The sequence below is a fragment of the Numenius arquata genome, chromosome 14 (genome assembly GCF_964106895.1).
Source record: "Numenius arquata chromosome 14, bNumArq3.hap1.1, whole genome shotgun sequence".
In the NCBI taxonomy this organism is placed as follows: domain Eukaryota; kingdom Metazoa; phylum Chordata; class Aves; order Charadriiformes; family Scolopacidae; genus Numenius; species Numenius arquata.
The window spans coordinates 8,862,483-8,878,832 of NC_133589.1; the positions used below are offsets into that span (position 1 = coordinate 8,862,483).

A 16,350-nucleotide genomic window follows, 5' to 3' on the forward strand; every position below is an offset into this window, starting at 1 on the left:
CTACCTGCGCCTGCCTGCGGGCAAGGCCAGAGCAGCCGAGCCGCCGAGAGAGCGGATGGGGGCGGTGCCGCTGCTGCCGGCGGGAGGTTTGAAATGGCGGCGCAGCCGCCCCAGGGTGGTCGCTGCCTACTCGCCCGCGGCTGAGGGCGGAGATGGCCACCAAGCGCCTGGCCAGGTGCGGGGCGGGGGGGAAGCCTCCCCATGAAGGGACCGGGGGGGGAGTAGCGTCCGGGCGGGCGAGGCCCTGAGGAGGGCCCGGGTACGGGCAGTGGGGCGGAGGGGCGGGGAGAAGGCGGCCCCCTCAGCACCGCGGGCGCTGAGGCGACGCCGCTGCGGTCGGCAGGCGGCTGGGCCTGGCGCGGAGCAGCGGGCGGGCGCGGAGCGGCGGCCGGGCAGCGGCGGCGGCGGTCGGGCAGCGGTTCGGCTACCTCATCGTCCTCGACTTCGAGGCGACCTGCTGGCGGGAGGCGGGACCGCGCCGCCCCGAGATCGGTGAGTGCGGCGAGGGCACCGGCTGCGGGGGGGAGTGCGGGGAGGAAGGGGCGGCCGGGGACTGGAGGTTACAGGCGGCACACTAGATGTTGTGTTTTCGTTACCGCAAAATCATAGAATAGTTTAGGTTGGAGGGGTCCTTAAAGATCATCCCAGTTCCAACCCCCTGCCACGGGCAGGGACACCTCCCACCAGACCAGGTTCCTCAAAGCCCCATCCAGCCTGGCCTTGAACACCTACAGGGATGGGGCAGCCACAGCTTCTCTGGGCAACCTGTTCCAGTGCCTCACCACCCTCACAGTAAATAATTTCTTCCTAATATCTAGTCTAAATCTACCCTCTTACAGTTTAAAACCATTACCCCTACCGCTCCACTCCCTCCCCATCTCTCTTGTACCCCGTTAGGTACCGGAAGGGGCTCTAAGGTCTCCTGGAGCTTTCTCTTCTCCAGGCTGAACAACCCCAACTCCCTCAGCCTGTTCCCACGGCAGAGGGGCTCCAGGCCTTGGAGCGTCTCTGTGGCCTCCTCTGGACCCGCTCCAATTAGAAGTTCCATGTCCTTCTTATTTCACTGTGTTCCTTCCAATTCCTGACATTTCAACACCTGTTTAAAGCAAATGGAACAATTTCTGTGAACAGTTTTAACCTTTCTGGCTTTGTGTTTTGGGTTGTTTGTCTCTTTTTTTTGTTTTTCTCCTTTTGTTTTCATCACAGTTGAATTTCCAGCAGTCCTGTTAAACACTTCAACAGGAGAGACTGAATCTGAATTCCACACATATGTCCAGCCCCAGGAGCATCCTATTCTCTCTGAATTTTGTAGAGAACTAACTGGCATAACACAGGTATAATTGTTATTTAGTATTATTTTACACCATTATAACTGCTATTCATTATTTTTTTAAACATGCCTTTAAAGACCTAAGGAAAAACAAATCTCAGATGAATTTCAGCACATACTAACATATACATATTTCTTGTTCTGTTTCACAAAGAATCAGGTTGACGAAGGGGTCCCTCTGAACATTTGTTTATCACAGTTTTTGAAATGGATTCAAAAGATAGAAAAGGAGAAGAAAGTTATATTCAGTTCAGATATTCCAAGTCATTCTACTTCAGAAGCAAAACTATGCACCTTTGTGACTTGGACAGGTAAATAAAATTTGTTTGCTTTTTCTCTGGAATAATACACATTAAAAAGTGAGTACTTGGTGGTGCTAGTGGGGTTGCGTCTTCACTTCTAGGGAGTCAATCCTGGTTTTAGGTTTTAAAGATGTGATTGAAAATATGAAATCCATTGAATCCTGATGTGTTCACTACGTTTTTTGTCTCCAGAGTCTGACATCACTGTTACATTTTTTTGCTTTACATATAGTGAACTGTGTCACCATTCTTAATGTGTCTAAATGATTTAATAAGGCCTTTGAGATCTTTACCCATCATGAAGTGATTTACACAGGATGGTGCTAGTATGTCAGTGTCCCTTTATGTAGATTTTAAGCCATTTTTGTGTAGATTTTAGGCTAGTTCTTTAGTGATGGATTATTTGTGTTTTCCTGTGCAGACTGGGACCTCGGTGTGTGTTTGCACTATGAGTGTAAAAGGAAGCAGCTGCGAAAACCCGACATTTTAAATTCTTGGATTGATCTCAAAGCAACATACAGGGTGAGAAGACTGATAGACTGAAACATTTATACCCATATTATCATCTCAAAGGCAAACTATCTGATGTTACAAGCCAATATTGTATGTTCCAGCGACCAGAGTAACCCATTTGTTTTCTTTCCATGTTGTTATTGCGCAATAACAAATTGCATGCCCTAGAACTGTGTGCACTTTAACACAAATCTTAATGCTAGGAAAACAACCTGGTGTTATTGTTAGATAAATGAATGATAATCCTAGGAGAATTTTTTGAGCTGCTCTTCCTTTCCTGGCATCTTTTGCTTTGCTTGCTTCCTCACTTCCCTAGTTTTGTGTGCTCTTATCCTCATCCACTTAGAGGTACTTAATGGTCTAGCATGTCAACAGCGCTTTGACCAGAAAGTATATTCTGAATAGCATGAATAATACTGAAAAAATGAATGTATATTTTATTACACAGTCTACACCACAGCCGAGTTCTAACCTGGGGACTCAAAGCACTTCAGTGCACCTTCCCCTGTGTTGTCAAGGGAACTTTAAAAAGGTGATCCAGGAGTCTACCTGTCCCGACACCGGAGCTCTGTACCTAGGTAGTAGAATCAGGTCTCTAAAGATAAACAGTGTGAATATCCCCCCTTTCTTGTGATCAAATGAGACACACTGGGAGCGAGTAGCAATACTCACTTTTTCTCATTTAAAAAGAATTTATACCTATGCCAAATAGATTAATGCCCATGCCTTTGCAATATGCAACAGTTTAAACATCTCAAGGTGTTATTTATAGTTGTATTCTTCAATGCCGCGCTCTTAAGGCCTTCATCAATGTAAGCCATAAAGTGCAAATGAATGACTCCAGAGCTAAGACAGAATGGATTAGTCTGAGAGAAGGGATTCATGGTTCTTTCCTACGGTCTTAGGCTTATTTATCCTGACTGTAAAATGAAGATACCCGACTTGTACAATTGCCTTATGAGAGTTATTATTCATAAGGTGGTATTTCTGAAATGGTTTTCACTTCACTAAGAAGAGGTTTTGAAATGCTTTTTAAGCATTTCAAGCTTTTTAAGCACCTGTGGTTTTTTCCTTAGGCCTTCTACAACAGGAAACCTAAAGGGCTAAGTGGTGCTTTGCAGGATTTGGGGATAGCTTTTGCAGGACGGGAACATTCTGGTAAGTATGATATGATGATCCTCATTTTAATATATATATTTTTTTATAAAGCTAAATAGCTACTAGCTTTAGTTTGCTAAACTAAAGCAGCTAGTAATAAATAGTCATTATTAGAAATAGTAACTATTGTTTCCAGGTTACGCAATGTTCTGTCCAACAAAAACATCAAAATAAGAAAGGCTAGATGCTTCAAAGATTAGAGTTTGTTATTTCTAACCTCATGTGTTATTTCTGAAATCTCTCCTAGTGCAATTGAGTGCATGTTCAACAAGGTCAATTTCTGAATTGCTAGGGTGCAAAAGAAAAGAGGCAGAGGAAGGATAAGGAAACTTGATTTTACCTAATAGCTCTGGACAGCGTATTAGTGTAAGAGAATACCATCACAGTATGATTTTTTTTTTTTTTAATGATTAATAAAACACAGCAAGGATTTTTAAAATTGTGGCTATATATTCAGCTCTATGTATTGGTCCTTCAGATGTTTCATCACAGGGAATTTTTTGGAATTTTTTACTTCTGCTTCCCTTTTTCAAACTAGGTAACTATGTGTCAGAGTTCTGTGAATTCCTGTCATTTATGTAAGGCTTACCTAGATTACATTTTTCCTCTAGCAAGACCTAGCCTCAGTAGTTAAAAAGAAGACATTAATATAACCATGCTTTTGAAGGGTTGGATGATTCTCGGAATACTGCCCGTCTTGCTTGGAGGCTGATTTGTGATGGATGTGTGCTGAAGGTTACTAAATCTTTGGATAAGGTTAGTTACTACTTCTTTGTATCTTCCCTTCTACTTGCTTTAATCATAGAATCATAGAACAGTTTGGGTTGGAAGGGACCTTAAAGATCATCTAGTGCCAACCCCCCTGCCATGGGCAGGAAAACCTTCCAATAGGCCAGGTTGCTCGAAGCCCCATCCAGCCTGGCCTTTGTAGCTTGGAATACAGATGAAAGGTGAGCGATTCAAATAATAAACCCAGCATCTTGACTATGAATTGAACAGAACATCCCTAGGCTGATATACTTATTAATTTTGTCCATTGATTCCTAAAACTTCTGGGTATTCACTTTCTAAATATCCTTTTGTTTACGGATTCCCTAGGCACAGCCGAAGAATAATTTAATTTCCAGATCACCGACTGTAAACTTCCCTGACAAGACTCCACTGGGAAGTAACAGCAGACCTGAAACATCTCGAGATGGAACTTGCAAAACAAACTCTCTGGCTGAGAAAAACCACAACAATATTGCTGGAATTAATATAAACTATAACGTAGAAACTGAAGAACAACAGACCACTTGCAGTGATTCCTCTGCAGATGTCCACATTGTACCTATCAGCAATTCAAGGACTCAGTTACATGCTCAAGCCCAAAGCTCTTTATCAGCATCCACTGACAGATTTCCTGTCCCCCTCGAGCAGGTGCAGCGATCCCGCAGTGTGGTACCAACAGGCATTCGGCAAGGACTGAGCCACGGGCAGCCCCTGAGTACAGCCAGATACAGCCCCGCAGCACAGGGGTCGGGACTAGTGCTCGTCTCCACTACCATCTCTTCGGTTAACATCTCCAACGAGCACATCAGTACTAGTTCTGACTGCTTATCGCTGCTGACTGACTGGGAAGATGTCGCTTTAATACCAGAATCTCAAGATGAACAAAATTCAGACTCTGTTCTAGTAAAAAGTGACTCAAGTACAGATATTTTAACGGAGTTTGAAGAGAAAACGATTTCAGAACAATCAGTTGTGGTGAGTTCAGACAATCAAAGTTTGGAGAAAACTGTAGCACCTGTGGAACCTCTGAAATCTATCATTTACAAAAGTCCTGATACTACTATCTATAATGTAGAAACAGTACAAAGGCAGACTTCAAATTTTTCAGCTTTTAAGTTACCATCTGCAAAGGTAAATGCTATTCCGGCACAATCAGCATTAACTGGAAATTATTCTACTCCTTCAGAGGTGCCTAAAAGAAAGCCAACTAGTCCAAAAATGTTCCCACCAGCAAAAAAACAGTCTTTTGCTATCTATCACGAGAAAACTGCATCTTTTGATCATTCCTTACCTTTAAGAAGTTCCAGTTTGCCCAAAGTGTCTCCTGCCATTCTGAACTCCATGGCCAATTTGAATCAGTCTGTAAGAACTCTGAAAAATGGAAAACCAACTCCCCCTCTGTGTAACTGCGGTCGAAGGGCTAAAAAACTGCATGTGTCAAATGCTGGTCCAAATCATGGGAAAGCATTTTTTTGTTGTCCTGTTGGGAAGCACGAAGGTAGTAAGAAAGGTTGTGGATACTTCAAGTGGGAATATGTACTTCTGAAACAGAAATCTAGTGGTCTCACCCTGAATGCCGATTCTTCGACCTCTCTTGCAACTTGCACTAGTAATTTAGGAAATTCTTCCAACAAAAAATATTTCTGTCTTAGACCCTCTATGAGAACTTGAAAATGTACTATTTTTCTTTTTGTCCAAACTTAAGCTCAGTAAGATGATCACGCTTAATATAATCAGGACAGTTAAATGATGTCAGCTATATGTTCTGAGAATGGGACAAAAATCACACTGCTTGGTTAACATAGATAGAAATAGAAATTGCTCAAGCATGCAAAAATATCAATATATCATAAAGTATCATTAATGAAGTGTGAGAGAATAGATAAAACTATTAAGTGCTAAAATTGTGAGCAGCTGTTGCTATAAATCTTACATTTCTGCTTTATTATGTAGTTTAAATTCTTTACTAGTCCAGTTCTTTAAGAACTTTTTAATGATACAGATTTTATTTACACTTTTTTCTAATATATTTGTAATTATAACTTACTTTTAAAATGTATTTATAATTTGTCGCACTTAGAAGTGACTCCTGAAGAAATAGTTTTCTCTTAAACTCTTACTGGGTTTTTTTAATCCTTTAAATTAAATAACAATAAAGATAAAATGCTGGTGACAGTTTGTTAAATAGTTTGACACCCATCACCTATTGCGGTCTTGACTACATGCGTTTCCCATTTAATTTGTATCAGTCTCTCTGCTTTTGTACTATTAGTGTAGCACCTGGGAATCAGCTAAGAATTTATTCAAACCTAAACTAAGAAGGACATAGTAGAAAGTCTTTTACTCTGTGTTACTGTGTAAATCTGCAATATCTTACTTTGTAAAAAATCCTATAAAAAAGCAACAACTACGTTTAATCCTTTCTCCACTCCTTCTGGCGCAGTTCATTTCTTCTGATCTTCCCACTAATAGTTTTTGGCAACTGTTGAACAAACTCCATCTATTGGGAAAGGGAGGAAATTACAGTATGTAATAAAATACAGTTTACCGAAAATTTTACATTTTCTTAACCTCAGCAGCATAGGTTTATAAGCCACATACCAGTTAATACCCACTCTCTAACGGTAGTGAAAATTATTTGGGCATTTGAGCACTCACCTTCCTAGGATACTTGTATGGAGCAGTAACTTTCTTAACGTGGTCCTGTAGCTCTTTCATCACTTTGGCCGGATCGTGTGAAGCGTAGTCAGATGTTAAAACAACAAAGGCTTTCACTACCTAAAGAAGTTACGGGAGCAATGGTTTAAATGCCAATGAAACAGTATTACACAGCAGTAAGATCTGAAACTTCAACCAAACATTTACAGAGCAATGTGTAGGGCAGCTACAGAAAGCTTTGCTAAAGTCTGTGGGTGCTCACTATTGATCTGGACTGTGCAGGCAGTTCACATACATTTAAGGCAAAAAACTGTACGTATTTGAATGACAGGGAAAGCTTCAAATGGTGCTTTTGTTATATGGGATTTGGGGAAATTGCCTTGGTGACTTTTTTTCCTGTGTGGGTTCTTCAGTGTCTGATAGAATAGAAATGCTGACTTGAATTTATTTAGTTTTAATTTTAAAAAAGAAAAACAAATCCCTGGATAGACAAATCCCTTGGAAGCTGGGCTTTATTAGCTCTTGTATGCACAAAGCTACTTATATATTTAAGTGTGTTTAACTTGTTCACCTCTCCCCTGATGGGGTCTGGGCTGCTGACAACTGCTGATTCCATCACCGCAGGATGCTCCACTAGGGCACTTTCTACTTCAAATGGTCCGATACGGTATCTTTAAAACAGAGGAAAGGGCTTTTAGTTATATCTGATAACACATAAACATAACATCACATCTGAATCACCTGTTATTCAAATTTAATGATTTATTGTTAATCAGGCTTAAATTACCCAGCAGAATTAATGACATCATCAGCTCTTCCAACAAACCAGAAGTACCCTTCCTCATCCATAATGCCCCTGTCTCCAGTGACATAAAAGTCTCCACGTATTGTTGCCTCTGTTTTCTCTGGATCATCCTAGGAAGGATTAAATTGCATTTTACTTGAAAACTACGTGAAATTGCATTCTAACATATTTAGCGTACAAACTATGGTGCAGTCAAATATTTAAAAAATTCAGCTTTTCAGACTGGTCCATGCTGTGGTCATGTGCATCAGATTCAATTGGGACATTAATAACAAAGAATTATTAATTCACCATTACTAAGGTACAAAGCTAGCTATAAAATTCATAAATTGTAATAAATGTGACAGACTTAAAATTTTAATCCCATTATATTATGCCCCATGGCTTTAAAAACCACTGAAAGTTTCAAAAATATGTAGGCTTATGGAATTTAAGAATTTGCTTTTAGGTGATTATCATTTAATGATATTTTGTTTTGTATTTCTAGCATCTCCTATCCTGAGATATTTTTTTTTCACCCCCAGAAAAGTTTTGGCTCAGCACAGCGTAATTAATAAGAGCAATTGATAAACATTCTTTTTACAGCAAACGCAACTGATTTCTGCAAGAATTTTTCTAGGCAGTATGTATGGTGGTCCTTTCCCGCATGCTTGGTGCTGCTCAGAAGCCCTGATTATAGGCTGATACTACCCATAAAATTTAATGAGGTTTCCTGGTGTCAGAACTGAGAGCACTGTGCATTTGTTCTACCGGTTGTTGGGCTGGAAATTCTAACCATGGAAAAAAAATCTGAAACTTTTTGCTGTGCGTGAAACACTCCCTGATGCTCAAATCTGGAGGGAAGGGATTTGAAGAGTGCCCTGCTTCTCAGATGGGAGCTCTAGTCCTTAGGCCAAAGAGTATTTTGGGATTTGGGGGTCCTTCAAACATTTTCCTTTATATTAAGAAATTAACAATCAAAAGAAAGCGGATTTTAACTTGCTAGGCAGGACAATCTCACTGAACATGAAACTGTTTTTATAAGTAGACCAAGCGTCTGCAGGAAAAAAATGTAAAACCCTCTTTCCTTCCCACAGGTTTTCAGACTGGTGAGCAGAGTATATGCAAATGAATCGGGGCACCAGATTCCTTGTGATGGAGATTTAACAGGATGTCTACTTTAACTGTAGAAGTATTCTTACAGCATAGCAAGTAAAAAGAAAAAGCGATCTCATAGGTTTTACTCTGATGGCAATATCTCCTTCTTTTCCAGGAGGCAGAATATTACCGTTTTCATCTATAATCTGAAAATAAACAAAACAGAGTTTTATTATCTTGGAGCCAAATTAAAAAGCATTAAGTTAAGATTATAGAGACTATAGAATTTTGGTGCGCATTTAAAATACATAAAGTATTTTTTTAATTGGGAAATTATTTGGAGCAGTAGAGGGTCTCTGACAACCGAAGTGTAAGATTATTACTAATCCCCTGTACTTTGCACTATGTCTTTTACCTGAGGAATGCCGAGTTCTATGCAAATATGTAATAAAGTTAGTAAGCCCCCGGGGAGGATCATAAGTAATGGGGTGAGGAAGCTTAAGAACTGAAAGAAATATACTAAAAATCTTAAGCCATACTGCGAATTGATCTGGTGCTAGAATTTGTTTTGGCAGTTTTGTTATCACCAGGAAACATTCACTCCCACTCTGCCTTAACTCAACAATTTAATTTCTATCACTGCCTTAGCGTTTGGTATCTAACAGTCAGCCAGCAGCGGGCTCTCGGCTCTGCTGGTGAGGATGGTGCAAGAGGGAAGTCCAGTTGCTTATTTTGCACACTCAGTTTAGGGCAGTACCGTGCATTTCTTTACTCTCTCATTCCCTGCTGAATGATGGTACATGGTACAACTCCATGTTAGAGCTTTCACACCTCTTTAAAGGAAAGTGATTACGCAAGAGAGAGAGAGAAAGAGAGGGATCAGATGTACAATACCTTGACATCATACCCCGGAGAGGGCTTTCCCATAGAGCCATGTTTGATTTTCATTCCCTTAAAATTTCCACAGATCAGCACCTGTAAAAAGTGGTGTTGGGTTTGGGTTTGTTTGCGTGGGGTTCTTTTTAAAATTTAACTGTGGCTTGTATATTCAGTCTTTAGCTTAGTTTTAAAATACTCAGCCAATATTGTGTATCTCTATGAGAAATACTAATTGTCTTCATTATAATCATAAACCCAATGATCAAACTTCAAGAAATAAACTGTGCCCTCAGAATCACGCCCACAGCTCGAAGTAATGTTAGTGAGTGCTCTAAAGATAGATTCTAAAGCACAATTTGGAATGCACTGATGAGGAATATAGCTGTTTTGTGTTAGTTCCCAATCCAAAGTCCATGGGAATGAAAAACAGTCCTTGGATTTTGGGTGAAGCTGTTATGATTGTTCTATGACTTACAAAACCTACATTTTTTCAGTGTTACTTATTGCAATTGACTTTTCCCCTAAAAGTCATAACTGTATAAATGATTTCAATCGCTTTTTCTTGGCAGCCTGAATTGAATTTATTGCTGTGTCTGTTAAATCATGCATTTTTACATTTCTGTAAAGCAGAACATACTGTTTCTGTCTGTCCGTAGCCTTCATGAATATCCAGCCCCGTCTGCGCTTTCCATTCTTGCATCACCTCAGGGTTGATTGGCTCCCCAGCACTCACGCAGTGCCTCAGGCTCATGAATGTATAGCTTAGTGGGAACGAGAAAACAAATAACTGGCAGTCACCTGTCTGCCATGTCCCATTCACTACTGTATTCCTGTATTGTGCGGTCCTTTCTACTAAAACAAAAATTTTTACTGAGTCCTAGTCGTTCCATTTGAACTGTGTAGTGTTAAACAAAAACAAATCTGAAAAAAGTGAAAATAAAAAAGAAAAAACTTCTGTTTTACTTCTGCATAATCTTAGAAAATCTAATGATCAATATACTGTTTCTAACCCTAGAATCTGATCCGGGGTCTAAACCGAAGAGAAATAACAAAGTTCAATCCTAATGACAACAAAAAGTCACAGAAGAGTTAAATGAGGCCAAACAGTCTGTCATACATTTCTCCGGGCTGTGCTGACACACACATTTCTTGTAGCTTATAGTATTGGAGGAACATGTGGAAAAACAAAAGGACGGAGCATGTGATTATAAAGGACTTCTGAAGATCCATTAATCATGGTATCATGGGTACCCCATTACATCCTCGGCTAAACTGCTTCTCAAAGTCTAACACGAGTTCACTGTAATTTAAGAAACCTGAGATGGTTAAGCTGTCCCTAAATCTTTATTCTGACTTTGTTCCTCATACTTAAGATTCAAAATGTTGAGAAATAAATGAGCTGTGTTACTGTTATGCCATTGTAAATTTGGAATAAAATCAAGGTAACACGAGTATTTGGTCTACTGTTTTGATCAAATACACCAACAAGGATACTCTGCTTTTGCTTACCTGGACAGCTTATGTTGCACAAACATTCGATAGGCAGTTGGAGGAGAACAGAAGACGGTTATGGGAAATCTTGACAGAGTCTAGAGAATTTAGAGTAAAAAAAAAAAAAAGTTAAAAAAGTAAATGTTGCCAATATACCGAAACCTGTCAGGTCTCATCTTCATTGTAAGAGATAATATCATGATCTCTGCATCCAGCTTATGAAACACATGAACAAAACATTAAGTATCCTAAAAGCAGTTAGCAATGTACTTGCCAACACCAACACACAGCAGTTACATTTAATTAGTTTCTTCTTCAAAACAGAATGTGCATAATTGTACAATTAGTTGCACACAACAAAGTTTTTTGCTCTTGAAGGCTTCACAGTTTCTCTTGCAGAATTTCTTTGTAAGTGCACTTTAAGTACAAAACAAGTGAAACCATAAGGCTACTTTTCTAGATGCTCTGTAGGTGTACAACTGACAGTGTTCTTCAACACACCCTAATATTAACTAGCAATTTCCAGCCATCTCATTAACATGGATATGCTGATACAGTCATTCCATTTAAAATGAAACATAGTAGTCTTTTATCAAATGATGAAGAGTTGTGTGTGGAGGATGAAAGAGAATACAATGTTGGTGTCCTTTGTTAAAGAAATTCAACCTCGCTGCCTCTTCACTCCTTAATTTTTAATTACATGGTGCAGGCAACCGAAATTCTTCTTCTTCTGTTATTGTCACTTATTTTAATAACGCCACCAAAGTTCTCCACAAATCCCCGAACAATTTCTCGTGTACTTCACTTTTAGGCCAATAATGTTTGCAGGTTTGTGCAGTCAAATCCAGAGCAGAGTATATGACTAAACTCTTCGGATCTCAAATATGCTCTTGTTTTGGGGTACATATTTGCAGCACTCACTACTTAACCAATTGGTTGGTCACCACCTGGTGAAAGTTGTAACTCTGCTGCGTGCTGCCCCCAGGGGAAAGGGAAACCTGGGCAAGACCAGCCAGAGAGAACTGTTTGCTGCTGGGCTCTCCTCACTCACCTCAAAGACAATGCTTGGGTCGAAGTGTGGCATCTTATGTACAAATACACACGCCCCTTGAATCCATGACGAAAAAATGCTGCTCCAAGCTGACTTTGCCCAGCCCGTGTCTGATGTATTCCAAAATATATCTGAGGAAGTCAAGTCCAGCCAGTACCTGGTAACACAAGTTTCTATTTGGCAGGGACAAGGAAAATATTAAAATATCAACCAGAGATGTGCCAGTGAAGCAAATCCACACTGGTTGTGTTGGGTAAATGGCAATTAGAAAAGGCTGAATTTCTGAGCACAAGTAAGTCACAGCACACTGAGGATGTCATCGGGATAGGCTGATGTTGCATTTTTGTAAGGGAAAAATTATACTGATGGACAAGCTAACACCACCTCAGGACATGATGTTGTATGAATATGTATGAGATGGATGGGGCTTTGTCGAACTCATTTTTAGGGATGAGGATTTTTTTTTTTTTACTTCTAGTTTGGTATCTTCGATTTGTTATTCTTTGTCTGTTAGAGTGAAGTGCACTGCCATATCAATTTTATAAACAACATTGCTTTATAAATTTAAAGATTTGTTCCTGCAGGAGCTGTGTCTAAGCCAGACACACATGAATTCAGAAGCCTAACAGACCCATGTTTTTTTCTGTTTTATGGTACAGACTTCATTTACCAAAAGTTAAAGAAAACATTAAAAAGAAGTTAGTGACTATATGGCTGCTACATTCGCTATACACTAAGGCAGCTGGACTCAAACTGCCTTGTTTTATGAAAAAAACCCACCACTCTTTGGGATGTAGAACAACTGCTCGTCGTTTAAACTACTAAAAAAAAAAATCTTCCAGTAAACATCTTCTGTTTCTTCTCCTTTTGCTACGTGACCAGCTAGAGAAATATGTCTGATTTAAAGTGGTATCTGTACCTTCCGCTTGCTGTGAGGCCAATACCATAGCTGCTGTGGGAATGTTCAGTCATTTTTGGAGATCCTGTCGTTCCACTGGTAAAATAGATGGCCATTGGATCTCGACACTTTGTGGTCACACAGTGGTGATCAGAAGAAGCATTTCTTAAAAGAAGCAAAATGATGAATAAGCTGATTTGAAAGGGTGACTTGCACATTTTTGAAAATATTTAACAAAAATAACTTTAGCAATCAAAAGTGTCATCAACATTGATATTTTTCCACTGCGCAGTCTGAAAAGGGTGAAAATATATTGGCATGTGCCAAAGTTTCCTACTTAAAACAAACCACTGTGCTTTTCTTTCATTACTGCCGAGGTGCTTTCACAGCGGTATTTACTCACTTCAGGAGATCTTTAAAGCTCAGCCATCCTTCTCTGTGGCCCTCCGACACAAGCAACTTGAATTTCAGAGACTGGCATTCAGCCCCAACTGAGTCTACAGCTGGTGCCACAGCATCATCAGTGATAATACACTTTGCCTTGGATTTCTGTAGTCGATGAAGAATATCCTTTGCTGTCAATTGCTGTGTGCCAGGAATCAGGACAGTTCCTAAAGGGAAGGAAGAGGAATGGAAAAACAGTCTCAACATTTAAGAACAGCACTTGTACCTACAAGCAGACTTCAGCTTACTTTGTTCTTTTGAGCGGGACAGGGAGTGCTGTACTAAAAGAGGACTTGGCCCTACGTTTGTAAATATGCCGATATCTTTTATGGATTAAATGCTATGTGAAGATTAGCACAAGTTAGCAAATACTACATTGCGCATGGGACAGTAAAAGAAATCAACAGAATAACTTTTCTTGTTCTGAAAACACTGCCCCTGGAACATGCCATCTCTCTGGACTTCTTTACTGGTAAACACAGCTGTTGTCTCACAAGGTATACTGCTGGTGTTTGTGAGGGACACAGACACAAGACATTCTGGGTGGTAAATACTGGGAAGCTGAGTATTTAACAGATCCCAGAGGGGAACATGTGAAACACTTCATTAAGTGTGTGCTAATTTCACTGCAAGTTAGCAAGGGGGGTGCATTTGTGATGCGTCACAAGTGTTGGAAAGAGAAGAATGACAGAGGCACATAGACTCACAGGATTTCCTTAACAGCCAGAGCATGCGCCAAAGTCCTAAAAGCACCACAAAGGAAAAACATGGCATAAAGAGTGGTTTTGACCAGCATGATGCTAGTTCATCCTCATTAGCATGTTGGTAGTTCTTGAGTGCATTAAATAGCAAGGATTAGTTTAAGTCACAATTTCTGTACCTACATACCATTTCTATGCTTTTACTAACCCGTTCTCATGCAAGCCACGTTCACCAGCCACCACTCCGGGACTCGGGGCAGAATCAGAATAACTCTGTCTTGCCGTTGCAGACCGCAGGCATCAGAGAGTACATTTGCCACTTTCCTGGACAGCACTCCCAGCTCCTCAAAGCTCCACCGTACCTCTTCTCCAGCACCATCTACCCACCATAACGCAGGGTTTTTAGGCTTTTTTCCTTCCTACAGAACAAGAGGGTACAGTACAAATGCTTCATTTTAGAAACACATTGTCTTTACCTTAAGACAGAGGAAGAAAAGCATTCATCACTTATTCAGTGCTGGAGAAACCTGCTGATGCAACAGAAATTTGCCACTGATTTCAAAAGAGGCAGAGAACTCTCCCTTAGAAAAAACAGCCTATAAATGTCATTTAGCAAATTAAATTTGTATTCCTTTCCTGAGTTCTTAATCTCACACTCTGAAGAGGTTTACAGTGATCAGGACAGAAAAAGAAGAATCTTTTTGGTTCAGGTCACACCAACAAAGCAGCTGATGAACATGGGTATCTCTGCGTTGTACCCCACAGTCTCCTGAGCTGTCACAGCTCATTTTCAGCTTCATCTGGATTTGGGCCTGTCTGCTACTTCTGAAAATTAAACTTTCAAAGGCATAGTCCCACACAGTGTGACCTTTAATCAATGTCTCACTTAGTTATGTGTGAAGTGATTTAAAATGTACGTATACAATGTGTTTTAAAGGGGGCCAATGCATTTAGTAGTATAGTAAGTAACTTCCCGAGCAACAAATTCACTGGGGCAGCAAGAACATGACACCTTATTATCTATTTGAAGGTATAATAACACTAAGGTTCATTTTCAGGGGAGCAGATTTTATCCGTGCACTTCAGAGGGCAAAACCTCTTCTCCAGAGGCTGTTCCTTGCTCCATTTACAGCCTGCCAAAACCGGTTTTACCTGCAAAAGGAACAATTGTGTCAGACAGGTGATACTTCTGCTTTGTTCTTGCCGCCAGGCTGGAAATAACTGCATTTAGCCCCTCATCATCAACAGCCTGAGCCTGCAAAATCAGTCCTACATCCATAGAGACCAGACATTTGTGGTAAAAGTGACAGACCTATACTCCATGGGGTTTTTCAATATTCCCTTTCCTTGTGTAGATCTCACGTCTGGCTTGGGGTTCAAAGTTGTTCAGTTTTGTAGATTCCAAGTCCCTGGATGCAAAAGATTTCACATTTGGGATAGGTGACTGAGGTTTGACATTACACTGTATTTATCATTCACTTTACAGGCAGGCAATGAAACACACAGAAGTCAAGTGATTTTCCCAGCACATCCAGGTAGGGTGCATGTCACAGCTGATGGGGGAACTGATGCAAGGTTTAGAGTGGTTCAGTTCACAGTCTCGTTTATAAGGCACCTATTTACTCACACTTGATCTCACTGGAGTTACTGATTAAAGGAAAGAACAATTTGGTCTGGTGGACAGGACAGCACGTGGCCTAAGGGATCTACACGTTCAACCTTCACGAGATGATCACCAGATTATAATCAGAACATAACCCCAGTGTCTTGGTCATTGGATTTGTCAGATATTCAGCATTAATGACCAGCATTAAATACTTTGTCATCAGAGAAGCCAAGTAACTGTTACCTTTTCCACTTCAGTCCATCTGTCTAGCACATCTCTTGCAAAGTTGAAGTACTCTGGCACCTCTGGTCTGTACTGTTGTTGTATGGCTTCATAACTCAAAGAGGTGTGAACTGGGTAGCACGGGCTACAAAGCTGGAGAGATCTTCTCAGGGGAGCCCGCAGGGACATAGCACTTGGGATCTTCAGTGAAAAATGCACAGCAGCAAGAGCCATAGTAGTCTCTTCAAGGTTATTCCTTACTGATTATCTCTCCTACAAATGCTACAGTGATACAGATACAAACCTGGTATTAGCCATGTGGTTTCAGAACAGCTTTTACTACTACACAGTGGAATACACAACAATCCCAACTGTTAATTGGAATAACTGCTGAGGACAGTTCCAGTTCAGCCATTGCTGGCCCCTGCTCTCCACTGACCATCA

General features: G+C 40.5%; 2 protein-coding genes across 2 annotated transcripts; one reads left to right on the plus strand and one right to left on the minus strand.

Moving 5' to 3' along the window:
- Positions 1–152: 152 nt before the first annotated feature.
- Positions 153–5,745, plus strand: ERI2 (ERI1 exoribonuclease family member 2). The gene is made up of 8 exons (XM_074158830.1): positions 153–175; positions 344–492; positions 1,207–1,334; positions 1,485–1,641; positions 2,054–2,154; positions 3,222–3,303; positions 3,971–4,059; positions 4,402–5,745. Exons 1-8 carry the CDS (start codon positions 153–155, stop codon positions 5,743–5,745), a joined length of 2,073 nt encoding a protein of 690 aa, XP_074014931.1.
- A 742-nt stretch (positions 5,746–6,487) lies between these two features.
- LOC141472056 (acyl-coenzyme A synthetase ACSM3, mitochondrial-like) lies at positions 6,488–16,140 on the minus strand. Its single transcript, XM_074158831.1, has 13 exons — positions 15,928–16,140; positions 14,287–14,497; positions 13,337–13,544; positions 12,955–13,098; positions 12,036–12,192; positions 11,003–11,082; positions 10,131–10,254; positions 9,509–9,589; positions 8,719–8,820; positions 7,520–7,647; positions 7,304–7,403; positions 6,733–6,852; positions 6,488–6,574 (listed from the first exon to the last, which is right to left on the minus strand). The coding sequence occupies exons 1-13, from the start codon at positions 16,138–16,140 to the stop codon at positions 6,488–6,490; spliced, it is 1,755 nt and encodes a 584-aa protein (XP_074014932.1).
- Between the last annotated feature and the right edge of the window lie 210 nt (positions 16,141–16,350).